The sequence below is a fragment of the Miniopterus schreibersii genome (assembly GCF_964146895.1).
Source record: "Miniopterus schreibersii genome assembly, chromosome: 1".
Taxonomy (NCBI): domain Eukaryota; kingdom Metazoa; phylum Chordata; class Mammalia; order Chiroptera; family Miniopteridae; genus Miniopterus; species Miniopterus schreibersii.
The window spans coordinates 192,472,444-192,497,992 of NC_138101.1; the positions used below are offsets into that span (position 1 = coordinate 192,472,444).

Consider the following 25,549-nt stretch of genomic DNA (forward strand, 5'->3'; position numbering starts at 1 on the left):
AAAAAGTGTGATAAATGGTTATAACCAGTGTATTTATTCCACAGAAATATAGACCAGTAATACCAAACTCTGTCTGTTCACGGTGACAAAGTCTCTTACTCGTAAAGATACAGAGTCCTCAAATAAAAAGCTTTATTTCAAAGTTGTCATGTAAATACTTTTCAATTACCTGTGCTGTATTTAAAACCTCAAGAGCTTGGATCAGGTTCTCCTGACCCCACCCCCATGAGTAACTAACTACTCTCGTCACAGACAGCGAGTGTCAGCAAAGGGGTGGCACAAGCACGACCCTGATCCTAGTCCCAACCCCCAATCATACACCCCATGCTCCACAGGGCTGGCTAAGAATCACTTCTGTGGCACAGCATACCCTTAAGATAGCAAAATACGTCTTAAAATAACTGTTAAATAGCTTATTATACTAGTAAACAGTTATATCAATATTCACCAATATTCTTTAACCCAATTTTGTCTGGGGGAAAAAAGATAAAAATAATGATGATAAAAATAGTCTTTACAGGTAATTCACAAACGTTCCACAAGATGGAGGTCTTAGCCTCTCAAGAAAGGCCTTTTGGAAGGTCACCATGAATCCATAAATCCTACCATCCTCCACCAGACCTCTGCAGAGCAGGGCGCTGAAAAGGTGGCTTTCTTACATAACAGCTCTATGATGAGGTTTTCTTAATGCTTCACATCACAAATACTGGCCATGCTCACTTGTCACCTGAATGACTAACCTCTCCCATTAGGATAGGTGCTAACAAAGTACCAGCGTGTCATCTTCTTGGCAACTAGAGTGAAGACCTGAGGTGGTGGAAAGGTTAATGGGGGAAGCAACACAAGACTCACCTTAGAACGCACAAAGGTAGGCCGAGGGACACACTGTTTAAAAGGCACTACGATGATTTCCCTGACTGGTGGGTATAACCAGCACTTAAACAAGGGCCGTAAGTAAGGGGAAAAAGGCCCTGAGTATTTATATTGGGGGGGGGGCTTCTTTCATCGCCCATGTTTCACTACTTTCATTAGGGAATTTTCCTTGGATTGCTAGAATCTTTCTGAGAAAAAATCCTCAGCAGGTCTGATATAAAGGAAGATACATTTTAATAATTCTACCACCACCTCCCATGGTCCACACCTCTCCCAAAAGAGAGAGGAGGGAAGGAGAGAGGGGGAGAGGGAGGAGGGAGAGAACAGGAAAGCAGAGCTGTACCTACCTGTCCCCTGGTGGGCAGATCTTTCACACTGTCTGGTTTGAAGAAGGTGAAGTCAACCATGGCCTGGAACAAGGAGACTGCCTTCTCCAAGTGACCAGCCTGGCGCAGGAAGTGGCACTGCTGCAGGAAGAGCGCTGGAAGCAGGCAGAGCAGGGGAGAACCCTGGTTAACACCATCAAGGAAAGAAACGTAACTTCTAAGACGCAGTAAAATACGGAGAACATCTTCTCCCTGGAATGAGTTACTGTTATGTTTTCAAAGCTGTGATACCTACATGTCCTGATTTAAAAGGATTCACAATAGTATAATCAAAGTATGTTTATTCTAATTTTTACGTGAAACCATCACAGAAGACAAATATTAACAATAAAAACTACATATACATAAACATAAGGTAAGAGGTTGGTCTGAATATTGGTTATCAAAAACTCACAGCTCATTATTACAAGAGAAATTCCAGGAAAAGGCTGGCGTAGATTTTTTACCAGAAAGCCAAGGTCTGTACTCGGTGGATCACTAGATGGCATTATTCATCAGCGAGTTCATCATATGCTCAGTGTCGCTGTGAACGAACCAAGGTTCCATGTTTGAACACTTCAGTTTGCCGTAAGTGTGGCATAATTCTACTTACTAAATAACATGAAGCTATGTGAGCATATCACAAATGACAGCAAACACGAGGCTCTTTATGACAATGTGGTGAATGCTTACTAATTCTGGAGCAATATATTTGTATCTTTAGAAGTTAATTGTAATAGCAGGGTTTTGATCCAATAACTGCCTGCCGTGTGCCGGACACTGAGCTAGACTCACCATATATTATCTCGGTTAATGTGCACAATAACGCTGTAAAGCAGGTACTATACTATTGCTGCTGAGGGAGAAACTGGAGCTCAAACACGCTAAGGAACCTATCCAAGGTCACACCAGAACCAATGAAGGGCAAACCCAGCATTCAAGTCAAGAGCAGTATTCTCTAGCTCTTGCATAGCATGCTGCCTCTGATTATCTCATTACTGGACACATTTATATTCTAGGCTCCTTTAGGACACACCAGAAATGCTAACCATATATCAATGACCTATATATTTATACAGTGACTTCAGCCAGTCAGGGTGTCCCACAAACATTACTGCTTGAAACCCTAGAACTGGATGTGATGAGCAGCACAGACCCTTCAACAGACAAGGCCATCGACAGACGAAGTGGTTACGAGTCTTGACTCTGCTTGTCTGGTTTATGAGCAGAGAAGCTGGAACTTTTTGGCCAGTGGTACTTTCCTAACTCTACTGCCCCCACCACTACCACCACTAAGAAGCTGGAGCGGGGAGAATCTGTTACGGTCAAAAGGAGTCATAATAGTTTTTTTTCTTGATTAATGAATTCTATCAATTTATTAATCAGATTAATCAACTTAGGCTTTTCCAAAATAAATCTTCTTTTTCAACTCAAATCAAAAGCATATTTCCTCTCATGTAAATGTCTCTGGTCCACATCTCCTTACCGAACATGGCCACTTCAGTGCCAGGCAGCTCAGGGTGAGATAAGATGCTGCCATCCTTCACTGCAGACAAAGTACTCAAGCACTTTCCATAAAGACTGTGGATTTTTGATATTGAAAAGGTGCTGAACTGGCTCTGGCAAAATAAAAGGTATTTTTGCCAAAGGGCTGTATTGTTGGGATGTAAGAATATCAGTTTCTGCCACTCTCTGAGCAGCGTGGAGGGCTCCCAGAACTCGGTGCAGAGCTTCAGCTTGGCGAGCTTCAGGTCCACACTGCTCTGGTTGCTTTCGATGGCCCGCTCCAGGATGGCCAGCTTCTTCTCTAGGATGAGCTTCAGCGACCTCTTCCGCTTCTGCTCTCCTTCCTCGATGGCATATAGGCCAGGACTCCTCATGACCTCGTCCTCAACAACGAAAACATCAATTTACAAATCCTCCCAATTCTGCTCATCCAGTTACTTACAAGCCCCAAAGGGTCTCTCATCTCTCAAAATGAACTGCTATTCACACTTTCTTGATAATCACTTATCACAATTTCTTCCAATGGAAACTTAGTTCCTTGGGTGCCTGTGTCACCTAGTGTATCTGATCTTTAGTTCACCTGATTTACCTGTCTACTCTGTCATTTAAAACTTAGATTTATGTATCAGTAACTAGCATGCAATGCCCTGAAAACCTTTTCTCGGGTCAAATTTACCATTAAAATGATCAAATGTGGGACAAAATATAATTGTATAAGTGGTTCAAAAAAAATAAGTGGAACTAAGATAATTCATGTATTTTAGAAAGGGAGCACATGGCTCTAACTAGGTAATTCAATGAGCAGCAGTTCTCTTGCATAGCTCTGTGCCCACTGCATGTTCTGTCTGTACTTCCCCAATGCCTCCCCCTGCATGGTGAACATCTATTCTTCTTTCAAGATTCTGGTCAGATTTCACCTTCTCTTGGAAGCCCTCTCTTACTCTCTATGGTGAGTCACTCCCTCATTCCATCCCCCAATTACACATTAAAGCATTTATCACCCCAGACTGCATGCATCCTTCACACGTGAGTCTTCCTCACTGCATTCTGGGTAAGCTGAGGGCAAGGGCTACAGTCTAATCATCTTTACATGCCCAGCGCCCGGGTTCCTCATGGGAGCTCAGAAAGCACTGCACAGTATATTGCTTTGCCCAAACTGAGGACCGTCATGCTAAGTGAGATAAGAGAAGTGGGACAGTGATACTTACCTGAAAAGCAACAAACGCCATCCACAGCTGAATATCCTGGGGATTCTCCCGCACCCTCCTGTTAAACTCCTCCACCTTGGCCTTGAGAAGGGCGTTCTCTCGGTCTGGCTGTGAGTCTGGCTGCTTTGATTCCTGCTCTGAAGGGCCCTGTCCCTGTAACCACAGTGTGGTGGATTGATCATAAATGCCCAGAGGATTCAACCAGGTTGTAACAGGAGCCACATCGTCCAAGCCCTTCACTGGGATAAAAGAGACTGGCTCAGATGAGAGGGGTTCGGTGTGACTGCTAATGGCAACTCCGTCCGTGCTCATCAGTCCCACGTTCTTCCTCGTGAAATAGCGCTCCACATGCTTGTGCGAACGCCTCTTTTCCGTGGAGGCCCCCTCCCAGGATATACACTGCTTCTTAGGGTTAATGCCGAGGCAGGAGTCTCCTTTCCTCTTGTATCTTAAATTTGAGAAAGAAAAAAGGTTTCTGAGGGAATATGTGCACTAGCCCTGAATGGGTGAAGGCTCATCAGACTGAAATTAAACTCTTGTTATGCAAGTTAACTGCATATATTCAAATTCACCTTACCTTCAAATTGTTTCTATTTACAGAAATATGAGGATTACAAACTTTCTCTGTCCGTTTGACTTATCCTCTAACACTTCAAGTCTTCATCAGAGTCTCATGAATTTAAGATCATGTCTGCCTTCTGGATGTTAGTAATTTACTTTCCCGGAGCCTTGTAGTTAAAGTATTGTCACCTACATTATGTCCTGTGATCATCACAATCAAGGGTGACATACAAGGTGGGAATCATCATCCCCTCTTTTACACTATCCCTAAATAAGGACATTGAGACCTTAGGTGACACTAAGCCATCTGTCCCCTAGAGCAGTCCCTTTCCCTCAGTATTGTCCTGTGTCCCTACTTAAAAAGATAACATATAGGTCTAAGATTCTTTTTTAATCCTGAAACAAAGTATGTCAAATAAAATTAAATCTGGCTATTTTCTACACTGGAGGAAAAGAGGCTGGCTTCTAAACTGCTTTTATGGAACGTGTAGGCGTCCCCAGAGTTACAAACACATGACTACTGACTATCTGCACAAAAGCTCCGGAAAATTGTGCACTTTTCTGTATGTGTGTTATATAAACAACCCAATTTAAAAATGGGCAAAAGATATGAACAGAACTCACAAAAAGACACGAATGTCGAAAGAGTGTTCGACATCATTAGTCATCAAGGAAATGCAAATTAAAACCACAGAGATACATCGCATACCCATGAAAGCAGCCAAAATTAAAAAGACGGACAATACCAAATGTTGGTGAGCAATCTGAGGAGTAACCAGGACTCCCATTTGCTGCCGATGGGAATATAAACTGGTACAAGCTCTTTGGGAGAAAGTCTGGCAGTTTCTTTAGAAAACTAAGTATAGACCTACCCTATGACCCAGCAATTCTATTCCTAGGTATTTACCCAAGAAAAAGGAAACCACATGTCTACACGAAGACTTGTGCACAACTGTTCTCAGCTTTATTCATAAAGCCAAGCACTGAGAGTCCAGGTGTCCGCCAAGTGAAGAAGGAAGGAACAGAGGGTGGCAAATGCCACAACAGGGAGGAAGTGCAAGAACATTCGCTGAGTGAAAGAAGCCAGACACAGGAGAGGACACACTATATGATTCCAGTTATGTGAAATTAAAGAACAGATCAAACTAATTGATGGTGGGGAAAAACTGGAACGGTGATGGCCTCTGGGGAGGTGGAGTGTGAACGGACTGGAAAGGAGCATGAGGAAACTTTTTGGGGTCACAGTGAAATTCTCTATTTTCACAAAGGTCTAGGTTATCCAGGTATATGCCTCTGTCAAAGCTTAGCAAATGGCCCTGGCCAGTGTGGCTCAGTGATCAGAGTGTGAGCCTGCGCACTGAAGGGTCCTGGGTTTGATTTCTGGTCAAGGGCATGTACCTGGGTGGCAGGTTCCATCTCCAGCCCCAGCTGAGGTGCGTGCAGGAGGCAACCAATCGATTTGTTTCTCTCACATCAATGTCTCTCTCTCTCCACCCCCCATTCCCCTCTCTCTAAAAATGAATGGAAAAAGTATCTTCAGGTAAGAATTAACAAAACAAAACAAAAAAACTGAGCAAATGAAGATCTGCGTATTACAAGATATGTAAAACTTAAAAGAAAAAATGAAACAAATCTTGGACTGTAGTTAATGATATCCATCCTGAAGTATTTAGGGGGTAGGATATTGATTTTGGCAATTTTCTTTGAAATGCATCAAATAAGAAGATGGGTTGATAGATGAATAGAGGGATATATAATAAGGCACGTATAATAAAATGGCAGATTGCAGGGGGTGGGTATATGAGTGTTCACTATAAAATTCTTCCAACTTACACTGTATTTTTCTTAATTCTCACAATAAAATGCTGCGGGGAGAAAAAGGCAGGAGAGATCCACTGCCATTTTCTGTCAACTCCCCAGGAGCTCTGCCTCCACCCTTTGTGGTGAGCCCCATCACCGCCTTTGATTCCCACTGTCAACAGCCACCTGAGAAGCATTCTGCTTGCTTGTGCTGCCCTGGCTGCCCAGGTGCAGTGAGTTCCACTTTGGGGAAAAGTGTCTCACATATGTCAGGCTGTCTCTCACACACCTTCCCTCATCCTCTCTCCCAGCTCCTTCTAGACCACCTCTGGATAATCTCTCTCCATTCCATTTATGAGCCAAGAACAACTTTAACAAAGCGGTAAGGAGATAAAACAGTGCTACAACAGCTCTAAATAAGCCTATTGTTCCCTAAGGAACAGTTTTTAAGTAAAAACTAGTTTTGTTCTCCTTAATTACTATTTTATTTTCACTAAACATGAATGATACTATATTTTTATTTTATTATTATTAAATATATCTTTATTGATTTCAGAGAGAGAAACATCAATGATGAGAATCATTGATCGGCTGCCTCCTGCACGTTCCCTACTGGGGATGGAGCCCGCAACCCGGACCAGGAATCGAGCTGCGATCTCCTGGATTATAGGTCGACGAGCAATTGCTAAGCCACGCCCGGCTGGGCATGAATGGCATTTTAGATATTCATACAATCTCTAAAAAATGTTTACTGAGTTTTCTGAATTTAAAAGTGCATTTTGTGCCCGGCTGGGTGTGGCTCAGCGGTTGAGCATCAACCTAGGATACAGGTGATCAGGGTTCGATTCCCGGTCAGGGCACATGCCTGGTTGCAGGCTTGATCAATGACTCTCTCATCATTGATGTTTCTCTCTCTCTCCCTCTCCTTTCCTCTCTCTGGAATCAATAAAGATATATTAAAAAAAAAAAAGTGCATTTTGTAAAACCGATTTTAATAGCTGGATTTCATAAGAAAGATGGAAATGATAAAGGAGAAAAAAAAGTATTACTGGTCCATATTATTAAGCATCTACTTCTAGATATATGTGTATGTATAGATTTATATGTATATATAGTTTAAACTATTATTATTTTTAAAAACTTGGCTCCTAAACATAAGCAAACCATTTATTTCATCTGGTGTATAGCCAAAGAAACAACAATCCGTTCCAAAAACGGAGAAAAAACTCATCTAAACTTCACTGACAGACAGTATTATTTGCCCTAAGGAATTTTCCAAAGGTAATTTTGACTCTGTTATACATTAACCTTAGAACCTAACCTCTGTTTGCCACACTATTCCAACACACGCCTCATCGTTGCTGGGATGTTCACACTATCAGGTCTGCTTTTGCACTAAGCCAAATCTGACCTCCCAGCGACTTGACTCATTTGTCCTTGTTGTGCCTCCCCAAGTTATACAGAACATGGCCAACCCAACAAAGCTTCAGAGACAATGGCATATCCCTGCTATGGGCCAAATACTCATGAGCCCTCATCCAGTCCTCATGTCAGTGCTGGCCAAGTCGTCTGCTCACCTTCCTCCAAATGCTCTTGGTTTGTTAGTGTCCCTGTTCAGGTGTGAAAATTCAGTACCTGACAGAACACTCCCACTGTCCTCTGACCAGCTCAGAGTGCCATGGAATCAATGCCTTCCTAGACCTGGACACTAACAGTTGTACAGCTATGGATCCAGGGAAGACTTAACTTACTTAAGCTTTAATAAATCACTAGGAAACCACACCAATGTCCTACGCCTTGACAGCAGTACCTTTGCAGTTCAGATTAATGAAGTCACTAATGGCTCTCTTTCCAAGGTCTGGGACATTCATTAGCAGATGCTCAAGAGCCACACGTTAAGATTTTTTTCCTTTGTTCATCTATAATAACCCTTTATATTTGCCCACCATTTTCTAATTCCATATCAAATATTTCCGATATTTGAGTGTAAGGGTCGGCCAGAGGTACAATTACCAATTTATAAATGAAGAAACAGAGGCTCAGACAGCTCAAGTGACTTGCCTGCAATTATGTTACTAACAAATGACAAAGTCAGAATGAGAACCAGTCCTGTTTCCCAGTCGAGAAAATGTTCAACCACATAATCTGTCTCACCTGAGGACAGTGAAAGAACATGTGAAGTCAGAGAAACACAGGTTCAAAACCCAACTCTGCTGCTTACTGCTTGCATGACCCTGAGAACACTGAACCTCCGAGGTTCCTTTTCCTCATTTGCAGAATGAGAGCAGCCATGAGGATCAGACAGGCTAACACAGGGAAAGAATGAGTAAGAGGCCGTGGCACACACTTCATGCCCAATCAGTGTTTGTTGGCCTCCCCATTTTTACTGGGTTTCTACCACATCTGTGGCACCATACTGTGGTGGCATGGAAAACCAAACAAGATTTTAGGGAGTATTAAAATAATTTAAAAATATATGAGTACATTTTAAATGAGATAATCATTCACTCTCAGCCATGATGTTTTAGTAGATAGTAAGTAGATATAAATATACACTGAAAAATAACTAATATACACACATCATAAAGAAAATTTTCTTGGAATTGCTTATGTGATGAGGTATAATGTCATGAGGGAAAACATGATTAAAACTTGGAGGTACAGCAAAGTAATGGGAGGCTTTCATAAGCTTATTTTAAACGGTAATTAGCTTATAAAGAATGTTAATGATCTTCAAGGCCTCCTCTTGGCCTTTTATTCCATGGTTCTCTACCTTCACTCTTTTAAAAAAAAAAAAGTCTTTATTGATTTCAGAGAGAGGGAGGGAGAGAGAGAGAAACATCAATGATGAGAGAGTTATTGATCAGCTGCCTCCTGCACACCCGACTGGGGATCGAGCCCACAACCTGGGAATGTGCCCCGACCGGGAATCAAACCTCGATCTCCTGGATCCTAGGTCAACGCTCAACCACTGAGCCACGCTGGCTGGGCTCTACCTTCACTCTTGATTGCCTGTGAGCTCTTTGGGAACAGAGATTGTCGATTATTGTTCTTTGTTTCCAACAGTGTCTCACAAAGCACCAAGTGCCTAAAGGGTTTAATACATATTCAAATATTTTTGATTGACAGATTAGAGGAGAAAAGTTTAAACTCATTATTAAAGCAAATACCATCATCTATTTCATCACCTATTTTTATGATTATCTGGTGATATACGCTGAAAACATTTTTTAAAAGTCATTACCATTTAATGTCATTTTTTAAATGGCATATGTGGGGGTGGGGGGAATAAATAAAAGGCTTTCGCAACTTTTTAAAATGGCATATAGATTAGATCAAATGGTTTCCAGACAGTATGTCACAATTATTTCAAGGTATTTTTAGATTCATTCAGTCAACATTTACTGAACACCTATTATGCCAGGCACTGTTCCAAGCACCATGGATAAATAAGACCAATCTGACCTGTATCCTGATCTCAAGATTTAAGCCCAGCCGGGTGTGGCTCAGCAGTTGAGCGTCGACCTGGGATGCAGGCGATCGGGGTTCGATTCCCGGTCAGGGCACATACCCGGGTTGTGGGCTCGATCAATGACTCTCTCATCATTGATGTTTCTCTCTCTCTCTCCCCTTCTCCTTTCCTCTCTCTGAAATCAATAAAGATATATTAAAAAAAAAAAAGAAAGATTTAAGTTTTCATTTCAGAATGCGAGATAAGATGTGCCTAAACAACTAGCAATGGATAAAAACCCAAGAGAATCTATAAGGGAGTTGGGGAGTTGGCCAGAGACAGTGCTGAGAGAGTTCAGGAGAGAGAAGTTACTTTCCCCCAGAGAAAACCAGGAAAGATGTCATGATGGGTACCTTGCTATATCTCCTCGGTAGAGGGACTTGTACTCCCAGTTTGCAGGATCTGGTTTCTTATCTGTTCTGAAGGTTTCTCCAGTCAGAGCCTGAATGTCCTCAAGCCAAACACAGTGACGTCCAGCAGCAGAAGCAGCATTATTTTCTTGGCTGTGGGACAAGGAAAGGTGGAGAAAGGGAGAGGCACTTAAAATCTTCCAGTTAACATTTCACCTTTGCAGCAACATGGAAGTTAAACATTTCAAACTCCATACAGTATCAAGGGAACTAGATACATAAAATGTGTACATGCCATACAGATGAGAAGTGGATGCCTGCTCCCAAAAAAAAAGTTTAAAATATAAAGCAAAAACTGTCAACACCAAGCAGCGCTTTACCCAAAAACAAGTCATCTCAGAAATTCACCCGAGGGATACAGAGATGTTCTTTTTCAAGTCTTCCACTTAAATTATTGTAAACTGAATTTCAAATATATTCATAAACAAGCTTTCTTCTTTTTAAAAAAAAAAAAAAAAAAAAGGTGGGCTGCTGTTACTTCACCTTATTCGAAAGTGCTCAGATTATTTATTCCAACTCAAAACTCAACAATAACAACAACAAAGGTCCCGGTTGTGAATAGTTCCTCCTCAGGTGTTACTTGGGCCTGGTCTAAGTTTCGTTTTTCTGGTCTGGGCTGTGTGTACAGCTTTGCCTGTATGGACCGACCTCCTACAGGAAGGGCAGAGGGACCCCACTGTAAGACAAGACCCTGATTTATTTCTTTGAACCAATCTGTGAGCTAGCAGACTTTCAGCTCAGATACAAATGGAACCACTTCCCTAGAAGTGAGAGGGAGGGGAGGATTTTCTGGCATCTAACATCTTTCCTCCGCTAAAGAAAATGAGTTCTTAATGCTGCTGACACAGGAGCTGCCAAAGGGGTCACAACAGTCATTAACTGTCATTCCATCTGCTTTTTAGCTCTGCCCAGATAGAAATGAAGATTCTGGAGGCCTCTAAATCATTCTTGGCTGGGAATACAAGCAAATGGTATTTCAGGGACACAAAGCAGCAATTCCATAAATATTTGTTGAATGACACATCTCAGGTTAACATGGTAATGTTAACACATTCCCCTTCAGAACCACTGTGGAGGGGTTAACACATTCCCCTTCAGAACCACTGTGGAGGGGTCAATGAGAACTGTTAGGGGCAGTGAAGAGAGGGAAAGAAACTATGCATTCCAGAAAGACATAGAAAAACAACGGGGTAAAAAAAAAGAAGGGCCAGCTGCAGACCACCCCTGGGGAGTAAACAAGCCCTTATCCCTCCCCTATTGGGTATTGAGGTCACGAAGCAGGATGTGGTCTGGACTGGGTGCAAGGACGGATCTGCCTCCACCTGAAGGTGAAGAGGAAGTCATCCTAGGAAACAAAGGTCAGTTAGAAGCTGTAGCCTCGGGGAAGTTGTCCCTCGACCTAGAGACCCATATGGTATATTATCCCCCATGAACCCACTTTCCTGACATCAAAGAAAGACTCAGAACTCACTAATATCTTGCCAATATGGCACTGACAATTCTTCCAGGTCACCTTCCCAGGAAGAGACTACAGACATTAATACTAAGAAAGTAAAACAGGACAAAAACATTTTATTATGATCTTAATAATATCAACAAACTTAAAAATCCTGTCTGGATCATAAAACCATCAGGAGGCTGCAAAGATCACCTCTACAGTGGTTAAGCATAGGCTGAAAACAACTATCCTTCAAGTTCTAATGGTGGTTCCCACGTGTGTTCAGGAAATCCTTTAAAGCTTTTTTCCCTTAGCTATAAAAAAGAACAAGTAACTAATGGTGAGTTTTCAGAAGATACAATAATTAATATATTTTTCTTTGAAGACATGCAAAAAAAGCAAGACTATCAATAATATATTCATTCAGCACATAACAAAAATGTATTCAGTGTATATATTACTATGTATCAGGCCCTATGCCAAGGCTGGGAGGTACAATGGCCAGCAAGGGGGGCATGGTTCCTGCCCACATAAATTCAGTCAAATGCAGACCTTTAGGCCTGACCCCTTTATTTTTCCTCCTAGAGCAAGTGTGGGTTATAGGTACAGCACCTGAGACACTGGAGGGCTAAGTAAACCTGGATCCTCTGAGCCAGAGGCCTGCAGTGTTGTCCAGCACTAATCAGATGACAGAAGGATCCTAGAAGACTGCACTGTTCACCTATCTGATGGAAACTCTACAGGCCAAAATCAAGTCTGCTCCAACACAGAGCTCTCACTGACATCAATGGGACTTCAAAGCACACAACAAAAGCGCGTAATCTCTCAAGAATTGCAAAAGTCTTAATGGCACTAACTTTTTTAGTATGCCTTAGACAGGTGCTTAACTTTTCTCTCTTCTAGACTGTATGAACAAAGACAAAAAAGGTTAAACGAGGAATAATTAAAGTAGTTTTGCCACATACTAACTGTCCTGCCTCTGGGCAAAGTGCCTCCCTCTGTAGGAGGGCATTAGACTAAGCAGAGAGGAACCGCATCTCTGACGACCTAGCTGTGATCGTCCTGCAGAATTACTTGAACAGACACGCTCAGGGTAGACAGTGGGGCACTGCGGGGCAGTGAAGTCCCCAAGGAAAGGAAATACTGTGGTCGTGGGCCATTTTGTACCCTCAACACATGGTTCTAAAAAATGTGCAGTAAGGACAAAAGCAATGATTATATTAAGCGGTACAATTAACCTTACCAGAGGTGGGGCACTAATGGAAGAGACTGAAAGGAAGACACAGCACAATGGGAGAAGACATTTTTCTTACTAAGTGCAGAGGCCCACGGCCCCATAGTGAACTAGCCCGTGTGCCCACCATGTGGCACATTTGCCATCTTTCAAAACTCCCAAAGACTTTGTCTAAATCTGATTCTGACACAATCATTACTGTGCCTAATTAACATCTCAAATAAAATCATGGTCCTCATTTGTTAAAGTTTTCTTTTTTATGTTGACCAAATGGTAGAGCTCTATTTTTTCCTAGCTTTATTGAGATATTTACTGACTCTGTTTTGATTGAGTGGAATTAAATAATCATTTAACTGTCTAACTTGTGGCAGTGATCGAGGGAGAAAAATTAAAGATTTAAAATACCACAGGTGTTGAGAATAGAAAACCTACTTCGGTTTCTCCGACTCTTTGTCAGCATCTCTGAAGCCTCTGGGAGCTCTGTCCTTTCCAGGATCAGTGCCTGACTCGGACGCACTGCTCCCTGACCGCCCTCGCCTCCTCCTGTCTCTGCTGCGGTGCTGGCGCTTCCTTTTCCTCTTCTTCTCTTTCTTCCTCCTGCTCGCTTGCCTGAGCTTTCTGTTTGTGTCCCCGGCATCTGAAGTCTCTGATTTCAGAGGGCTCCTGCTTGGGAGTCAACATTAGAATTTTTAGAAGAGATTTAGGAAAAATAACATGTAAATCAGCAACCAAATAAAGAAATGTATAAAAGAAAATTCTAAAAATGCTCACACTGACTATCTGCCCATATATTATACAGTATCTTCCTGGATTACAACTCACCTTAAAGACATTAAGAGTTGGATCTAAATTAAAACCAGGTGAAGAAATTCTAATTTTAATAGCTTCTGAAGCTATACTTTCATATCTATACATTTTTAAATTAATCTAACCAGTTATTTTATCAAATATAATATTTTTAAAAGCAACATTATAAAGGTTTATTTTCAGTCCTACACATTACACCAGCATGTTCTTAATGTCAAAAAAACCCAAAAAACCACCAAGTTTTAATTCTGGTCCTTGTTTTTAAAGGTTATAATGAGCTCTGCATCATTACTGAAATATCTATAAACAACTCCCTCTCACACATCAATTATTCTCAATTTCCAAAGGCTTCTTCCACCCTTAGAGTACAGAGCTTCCTAGGGGTCATCATATTAATGGTGAGAGAGTTCATTTCTCAATTCAATAATCTACAACAAAACTCTTTCAGATCTGGGTAGAGATGTGTACCATTTTGCTTTCCCAAGGTTTTCATGAGGTTTTCTACTATGTTATTGTGGGGGTCCAGAACTAGCTACCCCAAGAAGTGCCTCAGTGGTATACAGATTGCTTTGAGCTAAAGGCAATTTTAGTTTCAGGCTCAAGAGAAACTTCTCCCCGCTCCCCCATTCCTTAACTACCTAGAAAAATTTGAATTAGAGGCCTTGCCTCTAAGAGATTATCAGAAATAACTTCTCTTGACCTACCTACATGGCAGGAAACTTCTATTTACTAAAGGTCTGCTCTTATCATGCTGCAATGACCTTTTGAAGCCCCAACGCACCTTACCTCACCCCTCATTCAGGATGTCTTATATACCTCAATCTCCCTTTCTACCACTGAACCTCTCATGTATGCAGGGTCTCTGACTCTCTCCTGTATGTGGGGTTCCAGTGAGCATGATATTAAATTTTATTTTCTCTTGTCAATCTACCTCCTGTTGATCTATTATTTGGCTAGCCAAAAAAAAAACCAGAGGAGAGAAAGAGAATTTTCCTCTTTCCCCACATTATATTACAAAAGCGCCTTCTATTTTTACAAGTGTTGAAAATGCTACTAAAGAAATATCTGAATTCTATGTTTATCACTATTCTAAAGGTTACTAACAAGGTTAGTAAATAAGAATCACAATGATGACATTTCCCTCATGGCCTAATTACTGGCAGTAACTGTGTCACATAGTTGCCACTGCAATGCAAAGGGGGGCTGGGGGTGGGGAAATTATCTGTAAGAGTGAGGTAAGGGAAAATAGTCAAAGGTCACCTCATTACTTTGAATAAGAGTTTTACTTAGCTCTTCTATCACAGGGTTTTCTAAGGAGCATCATTCAAGCTAAGCCATAGACGACACCCTGACAAAGACTAAAACTCCATCTATCAAAACTACTACCCTGGCCCAGCCAGGCATGGCTCAGCAGGTGAGCATTGGCCTAGGATCCAGGAGATTGCAATTCGGTTCCCAGTCAGGGCACATGCCCCCAGTAGGGGATGTGCTGGAGGCAGCTGATCAATGACTCTCTCATCACTGATGTTTCTAGCTCTCTCTCCCTCTCCCTTCCTCTATCTGAAATCAATAAAAGATTTATTTTTTAAAAAAAATACTACCTTGTTAGTGGTGACCCTTCAGAAATAAGAGCTGTAGCCTCTTCAGTTTGTTGGCTCAGAGTTGTTACAGTTTCAACACAAAAGCTTGGGTTGCTCAGCCAATCTAATTCTGCACATGCAAAAGAGAGAAAAGATCAATGAAATGAGCTCAATACAATTTCTAAAGCGGGAAACCCATCTTACCAGCTGATATCCCAATTCATAGCCAACGTCAGCCAGATATTTAGAACAGTCCACAGAAGCCGAAGGTAATCCATGAAATTTTTACTTCACAGGGCACAGACCTTTAACACACTCTAAAATATTTCAGACTGAAATCCTCTGTGATTTGAGGCTCCGGCTTAAGCAAAAGCCATGTAACAAGTGAGGCCTACAAGGCAACATGGAGGCTTTATGAATTCCATCCACTCTAATGAGCATGAAGGCTTCTTAAGCATTAGGTTTTAATGACTTCAAATTTGATGTAAGCAATTCCAAAGAGTTAAAAAAATCAAATCATGCATAAAAGCCCATCATGCTTAACATTATTACAGAAGACTTAAGATATTTCTCTTCAAAAGAATATTCTAGCCCGGCCGGGTGTGGCTCAGTGGTTGAGCGTCGACCTAGGATCCAGGCGATCGGGGTTCAATTCCTGGTCAGGGTACAAGCCCGCCCAGTTGTGGGCTGCAGCCGATCAATGACTCTCATCATTGATGTTTCTATCTCTCTCTCTCCCCCTCCTTTCCTCTCTCTGAAACCAACAGAGATATATTTAAAAAAAAAAAAAAGAATATTCTAATGTTCTACCTTAACATAAACCTTTCCTTATAACAAACAGCACTTCTATTTGAAAATGAAAACACAAGGGTAGCTCAGCTGGCTGGAGCATCGTCCCATATGCCAAAAGGTTGTGGGTTGGATTCCCGGTCAGGACACATAACTAGGTTGCGGGTTTGATCCTCAGTTAGGGCTCGTATAGGAGGCAACTGACCAGGTGAGAGAATTTAAAAAAGTGTCAACTTTTCTAATTAATGTTAAAATTATATGAGATATTAACAATGACTGCCATGGCCAGAGTGACTCAGTTGTTTGCAGCGCCATCCCATGCACCAAAAGGTGGTGTGTGATTCCTGGTAGGGGTGCGCGCAGGAGGCAACTGATCTGCGTTTTTCTTTCGCATCAATGTTTCTCTCTCCCTCTCCCTTCCACTCTGTAAAATCAACAAATAATAAATATATATATATATTAACAATGATTATCTCTGGGTGGGTGGTGAGATTAAATGTCAAAAAAAACTTTTTTCTGCTTATCCATTAATTTCTAACTCTTCTACAATGAACTATTTCTAAACTACTTATCTGCTAACTTTTAGGGGTCTTAGTTATGAAGAAAAGGAAAAAACCAAGGGATAGTAGCAGGAAGGGGGCCCAGGAAGGGTTCACATTTGTCCTACTTTGTTTTAGGATGGGTGGTCAGAGCATATTCATATGCTGAGAAGATGGCTGCAGTTAGAAGAGAGAAGGGTAATTAGATTTTTTAACAGTTGTACTGGGGTATTATTTATATGCCACAAGGCTCAACCACATAAAGTATACAATTCAGTGGTTGTTAGAATAGTTAGAATATGGTGCAGTATCACCATGAAATAGTTTTAGGACATTTCCATTATCTCAAAAGAAACCCCATACCTATCAGCAGTCTCTCTCCATCACCCGCATCCCACTCTCCCAGTCCGAGACAACCACTAAACTTTTTTCTCTATAAATTTCCCTATTTTGGACATTAAATATAAACAAGATCATATGACCTACGGCCTTTTGTAACTGGCTTCTTTCATCTGACATATTATCAAGGTTCATCCATGCTATAGCGTGTATCACTACGTTATTGCTTTTTATTGCCGAGTAACATTTATGGATTATACCACATTTTATCCATTAATCAGTTAACGGATACTTCGGTTCTTTCCGCTTTGAAGCTACTATGAACAACACTGCTATGAACATTCATTTGCAAGTTTTTATATGAATGTATGTTTTCTCTTGGGTTGATATCTAGGCGCAGACTGGGCAACTCATGTTTAGCATTTTGAGGAACTGCCAGGCTGTTTTCCAAACTGGCTGCACCGTTTTACATTCCCACTAACAATACGTGAAGATTCCAATTTCTCCACATCCGTACCAACTCGACACTGTCTGTCCTTTATATTATAGTCATCTGAGTGGGTGTGATTTTTCACTGCAGTTTTGATTTCCATTTCCCTGGTGACTACTGATGTTGAGCAACTTTTCATGTGTTCATTGGCCACTCATACCAGCACAGAAATAGCTATTCAAAGCCTCTGCCCATTTCATAATTGGATTGTCTTTTTATTACTGACTTGTAAGAGTTCTTTGTACATTCTGTATTCTAGTTCCTGATGACAGGTACTTTGTTTTACTCACTGCTGTATCCCTAGCACTGAGACCAATGTCTGGCATACATTAGTAGGAGTTTAATAAATATTTGTGAGAAACAAGGGAGGAAGGAAGGAAAATTCCTAAGGAGGAAAGATACATTAAAAAGCACAGGAAAAAAGGAAAGAAGAGAAGGATTCTAATTTATTAAGTGCCTACAGTAGACAAGCACCAAGTTAAGCACTTTACATCCTTATATCTTTTAATCCTCTATGGGAAGTATGATGATCTCTACTGTATAGAAGAGGAAACTAAAGCTCAAAGGGATTAAGTAATTTATAAGGTCATACACAGTAATTGCTAAACAACTGTTCACACAATCTTTCTTCTACTGTCTCCTTTTTCCTTCTGAGGTTGGTTCCCTTCCCTTGGGACCAATTCCTGGCAAGAGGCATGTGAAAATAGTTCCTGTTGCTCACTGAGATTGCAATTATTTACACAATAATTGGATTCTGTAATGAACAGAGGATGAGAAAAGTGGGGAAAGATGGAACAAACAACACGAAAGGAGAGATGCTCTCAAACAATTCCAGTATATTTTAAAATAAAGATTCTAGGTAGTGATGACAGCTTGGAGGAAAGGTAAAGAAACACAAATGTCAAAAAACAAAGTGTGTGCCTCTCCCAAGTCCTTCAGAAGGTACAAGAAAGAGCTTTTAAGGATGCAATTAAGGCTTTGCCATATGAGATCACTGATGGGGGAAAAGTAGTTTATAAAGAACTAAAACTCTTGGGTTTTGAACTCAAATCATCACTGATCCTCTGTGTGACTTTCATCCCAATCAAATGACCTTTTTGTCAGGAGGCCACGAGCACACATCTGAACCTGGAACCGCGATTCTCCACCATACGACGGTGCTGCTCTTCACCTCCTCAGCCAAGGAGCTGGTTTTCCAAAAGTCTCCTTGCAATTGGTACATGGGGCGACTATAGCAATTTTCGTATTGTAATCTCATGATCAGTCTTCCCACTATATTCCAAACCAAAGGTGAACAACTCAAATCCCTATGAGGAGCAGACTAGTGATGATTACTGTGTCACTACAGGCAGTGAAAACAGAAAAAAGAAAACAACAAAACAAAAATAATCTGCCAGCCAAACAAATACACCAACTGGTTTACAACTCTTACAACCAAGTTTCTAGCTCCCCTCTTCTCCCTCCCACTCCTTTCTTCCCAAACTAAAAGCAACATGAGGGCAGAAGTCATGACTACTCACTCCTGTATGCCCAACTCCTAGAACAGTGCCTTGGCACAAAGTAACTGGACTTATAAATATTTGTCAAATAATTAAATGAATAAAGACCTAAACCATATCTTTGCATTTTTGTATCCCCTAGCACCTAATTTATTGAATAAATGGAAGAGATTGTCAAAAGTATGCCATTATGTAGGTATAAAGTACAACTATTATCATTCTCCCAGTTTTCATTGTAAATAGAGATTCAATCATTAAAGAATTGAGTACTGAATACTTACTACGTGCCAAGCACAGTTCTAAGCATTCGGGGTACAGTGGTGAACAAGACAGGCCAGTTCTCTGCTCCTATCGTGCTTATACTTCATCATAAACATATTCTGAATCACAACTGGATAAAATATCCAAGTTCTACACCCATTCTAACAAAATAGCACTGATTACTAGTTTGTTTAAGTGAAAGGTGAGCGAAACACCTCCAGGGATGATTAATTCAAAAGGCATTTCTAGGGCTCATTGTATACATAAATTAGCATATATATTGGAGATGAGGTTGTTTCTTTAAAAATAATGAGCCAAACTCTTCATTTTGGTCAAAACCCTTACTTTCTGACAAAGAATCTGAGTGCACAAACATTCCTACAAAAAGCATCAGAAAACAGGGCTCAGAGCTCCACCTGAAATGGTGATTAAAGAGAACCTAAGCAAAGTCAGCTCTTGCATGGAGTAAACCTGTAATTCAAAAACACCCAGAGACCCCAAAGGTAATGTATAAACAACCAAAACCCAAACATTCTAACATCATAGTGTGATTTATAACACAAGTTCTTGGGTCAGAAAAACCTGTGTTCAAAGGCTGGCTTTATTGTTTATTAGTTGTACAACTCTGAAGAAAATACTTCATGTCTTTGAGTCTCTTTCATTCAGTGCTTTTTTTACTGAGAGCCAGGCACTGTTCTAGGTGCTAGGAGTGCAAACCCAACGAGAACCCAACACGACCCTTCAGGGAGCCCACACACTGGCAGTCATTACATGCAATGTGACAAATGCCCAGGTAAAGAAAATCTTCAGCACATAATGAGAGCACATACCTATGCTCCCTAATCCAAACTAGATATGGATCAGAGAAAGCTGCCTGGAAGAACATCTCAGTTAAGGCCTAGAGGATGGGCAGGACATAGGCAAATAAGTTCCTAAGAAACGTCTAGGCAGAGGAAATGGATCATAATGTATTTCAGGGTATCCCGATACTATTGAGGAAAGTTCTTCATAAAATAACTGATGCCAGTAAGTATGAGAGGAATGCTAAAACTAGAAAATAACCATTTTGTAAGCCCCCAAAAATGGACCTAAGCAATAATCATAAAACTGCTGCAGAAATCATTAGGTGAAAGGCTGACAGGCAGCTTCATAATGGAGGAATAAGGTTGTCCAGGAACCCACTGATAGATCTTAACATCACTGAGAGAGAGAAAACTAAACAGCAGATCCTTCTGATCTGATTCAACACCACGTGCAGAGCACCCCCAATGAGGTATTTTCAACTAAAAGAGAAAATTATGCCTGAATCTAATTAACTCTCTAGATCTAATTACCAGTTTACAGGAAACACTGGGAGAAGCATATTAAATGACACCATGAGGATTTGGTGGGAAATGTGTATAGGACAAAAGACCCAGTTTCCATAACAAATAAATCACAGCAGAAAATGGAGGGGAGGAAGACAATTTTATATTTAAAAGAGACCTGAGATTCCTGGTCAGCATGGCTCAGAGGCTGAGCACTGACCTATGATCCAGGAGATGGCAGTTCGATTCCCGGTCAGGGGGCATGCAGGAGGCTGCCGATCAATGACTCTCATCATTGATGTTTCTATCTCTCTCTCTCCTTCTCCCTTCCTCTCTCTGAACTCAATAAAGACATATTTAAAAAAAAAAAAGAGAGAGTCCGGCCGGGCATGGCACAGCAGTTGAGTGTTGACGTAGGATTCAGGCGATCGGGGTTCGATTCCTGGTCAGGGCACATGCCCGGGTTGCGGGCTCAATTAATGACTCTCTCATCACTCATGTTTCTGTCTCTCTCTGAATCAGTTGCAATCAATAAAGATATATTTTTAAAAAAAAGAGAGAAAGAGAAACCTAAGAGACATCCCCACAAAATACAATGTTGGATCTTTTGGGGACCCTGACTTGAACAAACCGACTATAAAAGGGCATTTTTGAGACAAGTTGGGAAGTCTGAATGTTGACTGACAATTAGATGATGGTAAAAAAATATAGTTAATTTCATTATGAGTAATGATGATGTGGTTTAAATTTCTTTAAATGCAGTACTTTACAAGCAGCACTTTTACAAACCTTAATCCTGATGCTAGATACCCAGATGTCCAATAAATACTGGTTAAGATAAATGACAAGAGCAACACGCCCTTACAAACCTTCCACTTCACCCTTCCAAAATAAAAGGATAAGCCCTCGGCCTCTTACTCAAGTCACTACCCTCCCTCACCCCCCAGTCCCAGCCATATTTCCCGAGGCTCCTTTTATGCCTCTGTATTTCCAGACAAACTGGACTACTTGCAGTTCTCTGCACAGGTCTCAGGCCTCTCTTCCTGCTTGCCTTTGAAAGCCCTGGAACACCCTTCTACCATCTCTATTGTCCAAACCCTACCCTCTTGAAGACCCACTCCTAAAGTTAGCTCCTATACATGGCCTTACACGAAGCTCCCATCAGAAGTCATTATTCTTGTCGCTCACCTGCGACATCTTTAACCTACCTTGCACTGCTATTTCTTCATTAAGCACCTAATATTGGTCTGTACATTCAGCAAGTATTTAGTGAACACCTATGTTTTGCACCTGTGCTAGGGGCTAAGTATGGTGCAGTGAACAGACAAACACTGTCCCTGACCGCATGAAGGTCACGGTCAGTAAAGGATGACCAAAACCACACTCATTACATAAGAAATGACTCACAATTATGCTGTTACCAAAACTATAGGTGTAGGAGCTATGAGAGGATATAAAGCAGGTGTCGGGCACAACTGGACTCCACCACCTAAGTGCCCCATTTATAATGACTTTAAATTACAATTCACTACAGGCATACCTCCCTTTATTGCGCTTCGCTTTACTGCGCTTCACAGGTGTTGAGGATTTTTTTTTTACAAATGGAAGACCCTTCACCTGCAACAAGATTACAACTCGCTTAACTGCGGTGGTCGGGAAGAACCAAACCCTCAAGAGCTACGAGTTCCTGCCCGTCGGAGCCTCAGGTCGTCACAACGCAGACCTCCTGGGGACGTTTCGGGCTCACAGGAAACACGTAAGGCCGCCTCCTGGCACACAGTAGGCTCTCAACAAATAAATGTTATTCTTATTCCCAGCAACTGTGCCTGTCTGGAGAGAGGCTGTCTGACTGGGCTTCGGGTCCGGATCCCCTAGCTGCAGGCCTGCCGAAGGATGGGAACCCGATAAGCATCTCAGAAATAAGGAAAACAGAGACAGAGGGCGGTAAGAACACCCCGCCTTCGCCAGAGGTCTCCCTGAGACGCGCAGGACCATCGTTCCCGTTTTACAGGGGAGGCAACTGCGGCTCGGAGAGCGAATGAGTTTTCGGAAGCCGCAGCGCCAGAGCCCCTCCTGCGTCTCCTCACTCCGCAGCTCTACAGCTCTCGTCCCCAAGAGCCAGGGGGAAGACCGGGGCCCTTCCCAGCAGGCTTTGCAGGGCCGCGGGGAACTCTGGGACACGTGTGGAGAAACACATCCAAATCAAGCGGGCCGAGAAACGACGTCTTAAGCCCGCCGAGTGCCTTCTTCACGCCTTTTGCGTGCTTACCTTTCCTGGCGCTCCCGCTATCGGGAGCCTCACTAACGCCCGCAAAGGCCGGGAACAGCGCCATAGTCACAGGCCGCACCGCCGTTCCCGGCTACGGGAATGGCGCCGGCGAGCGGACGTCGGTAGTGAGGCCTTCGTGGTCGCGGTGCACTCTGGGAAGTGTGGTTTTCCGGGCGCTCGCTCGGGCTGACCAGGGACCCCTGCGGGGTGGGGCGGAAAGGGGGCGGGGCTAAAAGGGCGGGGCAGAGCGGGACCACTTCCTAGTAATTGACGTCCACAGGCCTCTGTGAGAACCGGAAGAGGCGGGACTGAGAGATGGACTTGTTAAGAGCAAGAAGTGCTAGGAAGCTGGGGTTCCAATCCCACCCCTGAGCTCGCATCGTCGCTTACTAACTGGGTTAAATTAATCAAACTCTCTAAGCTTTAGTTTCCTGGTCTGCAAAATGTTTAGAAGATTGAATGAGCATTTAGGTAAGGTGCTTGGTTAGCATTGTGCCTGACCCATGGAAAGCACTTAGCAATCAGACTTAGCTATTATATGAGTTGTGACTGCAAGTCCAACTGAAAGCCATGTGGGATGCCCAAATTTCAATCAGTTTACCATTTTAAATATCTTAGGAATAACAAAAAAGAATGCAAGTTCAAGTCTTTCGTAGTTAGAAAATATATTTACCTGCCTAATGAAGAATTCGTGACTTAAAAAAACAACTAATCAAGCCTGCTAGAAATATAGGGATTTAAAAAGAAAACAATTTAAAGACTTCATACCACCTAGAAGCCATCAGCCAAATCCAGAATATGGGAAATTACAGAAAACAAACCAGTTTCTTCAACAATCAGTGGCTTAAAGGGGGTGGAAGATTGTGATAGATGAAAAGATATTGGCGACCAAATGCAATACAGTATATGGCCTCATTATGATTCTGATTGAACAAATTGTAAAAAGGCCCTTTTGAGACAAATGGAGAAATAAACAGTGAACAGAGTATTACGTGACATCAAGTAATTCTTAATTCTGTTAGATGAACTAATGGCACTAAGGTTACTTTTTAAAGTTCTAATATAGTAGAGATACATACTCTCTATATTAGGCATACATACTCCAGTATTTGCAAGTGAAAATAGATAAATGAAAATTAACTTTTTTAGATCCCTGTGAGTTTAAAGATCTTTAGAGTTAGATAGGAAATAAATTAGGAACCAAAAGATGCAAATCTAATCAAGGGATGCATGGATTCTTGCTGCCGGCCTGTGTGAGCCCAAAATGAGTGCCCTGCAAGCCTCAAAGGCCTCTACATAGTATTTACGAGAAGGGACTTAGTGTGACAGTAGGGGCTGTAAAGCCCTGCATGTCTGCAACTGTAAAATTCAGGTCCTACCAAAATCTCGGCTCTAAGTTACCTCAGTTGATTGGGTTAGCATCTGCATCCCTCAGCAGGTCACCTCAGGTTACTGAGATGGTGACAGAGTTTCAGAACATCTAAGAGAATTTAAAGTTTACCAAATTTGTAAGTATAATTGATTAGCTTTAAAAAAATTAATACTTGAAAAAGATTGATGTATTGTCAGGTAACTGAAGTACCTGAAAAGGAAATAAATTTACTAAATTTATAACTTTATATGAAAGGTAGAAATTCTAGCAGAGGTCAGGAAACTTTTTCTTAAAGGTCCAGATAGTAAATAGTTTAAGCTTGGTGGGCCAGAGGGTCTCTGCCACAACTATTCAGTTGTGCCATTTATTGGGAAAGCAGCCATAGATAATAAATGTATAAATGAATGTACATGGCTTGCTGTGTTCTAATAAAACTTTATTTACAAAAACAAGTGGCAAGCCCTAGGCCATAGTTTGCCAACCCCAAAGGGTCCTGTATTACACTGGGCAGTGTTTAATTAACAGCCTTTTAATTGAAACAAACAGTATTCAAGACCCCTGGAAATTATTGCTGAAATTTATGGACTTAAAATTTTAAGCTCAGCTTGAACATTTAAGAGCATTGTTCTTCAATTAACACATTTATTCCTATGTATATCCAACAACCAGTTTTATTGTTAAAACTTTATTATTTATTTATTTATTTATTTATTTATTAATATATCTTTATTGATTTCCGAGAGAGGAAAGGAGAGGGAGAGAGAGAGATAGAAAGAAACATCAATGATGAGAGAGTCATTGATCAGCTGCAGCCGGCAACCCGGGCATGTGCCCTGACCGGGAATCGAACCCTGATCGCCTGGATCCTAGGTCGATGCTTAACCGCTGAGCCACGCCCGGCCAGGCTAAAACTTTATTTTTTATTGTTAAGATGTTATAGGCATTATAATGGTGGTGTGGGTATATGTTTCTTAAAAAGTCCACACTTTTAAAAGTACATACTGGCCTGGCCGGGCATGGCTCAGTGGTTGAGCGTTGACCTAGGATCCAGGCGATCAGGGTTCGATTCCCGGTCAGGGCACATGCCTGGGTTGCGGGCTTGAGGCAGCCGATCAATGACTCTCTCATCATTGATGTTTCTATCTCTCCCTCTCCTTTCCTCTCTCTGAAATCAATAAAAGTCATATATATTTATAAATAAATAAATAAATAAATAAATAAATAAATAAATGTACATACTGCCCAGCCAGGCGTGGCTCAGCAGTTGAGCGTCGACCTGGGATCCAGGCAATTGGGGTTCGATTCCCAGTCAGGGAACATGCCCGGGTTGTGGGCTTGATCCCCAGTCGAGGGCATGCAGGAGGCAGCTGATCAATGACTCTCTCATCATT

At 41.7% G+C, this 25,549-nt stretch overlaps 1 protein-coding gene across 6 annotated transcripts in view; it reads right to left on the bottom strand.

The window, feature by feature from the left end:
* The window catches only part of NRDE2 (NRDE-2, necessary for RNA interference, domain containing), a 37,282-nt gene extending 14,343 nt beyond the window's left edge, over positions 1-22,939 (bottom strand). For 3 of the 6 annotated variants that reach the window (XR_013997809.1, XM_081123012.1, XM_081123014.1), the window contains exons 1-7: positions 22,787-22,925; positions 15,315-15,423; positions 13,339-13,572; positions 10,178-10,327; positions 3,953-4,400; positions 2,725-3,127; positions 1,221-1,354 (exon numbers count right to left, since the gene is read on the bottom strand). Coding sequence is in view for 5 of the 6 variants with exons in the window: in XM_081123012.1 (XP_080979138.1) it covers positions 1,221-1,354; positions 2,725-3,127; positions 3,953-4,400; positions 10,178-10,327; positions 13,339-13,572; positions 15,315-15,423; positions 22,787-22,850 (1,542 nt within the window). In the remaining variant the exon portion in view is untranslated. Of the gene's footprint in view, positions 1-1,220; positions 1,355-2,724; positions 3,128-3,952; positions 4,401-10,177; positions 10,328-13,338; positions 13,573-15,314; positions 15,424-18,543; positions 18,815-22,057; positions 22,638-22,786 lie in introns of those variants that run through there. The other 3 variants (XM_081123013.1, XM_081123015.1, XM_081123016.1) reach the window with 3 other exon arrangements.
* Positions 22,940-25,549: the final 2,610 nt, after the last annotated feature.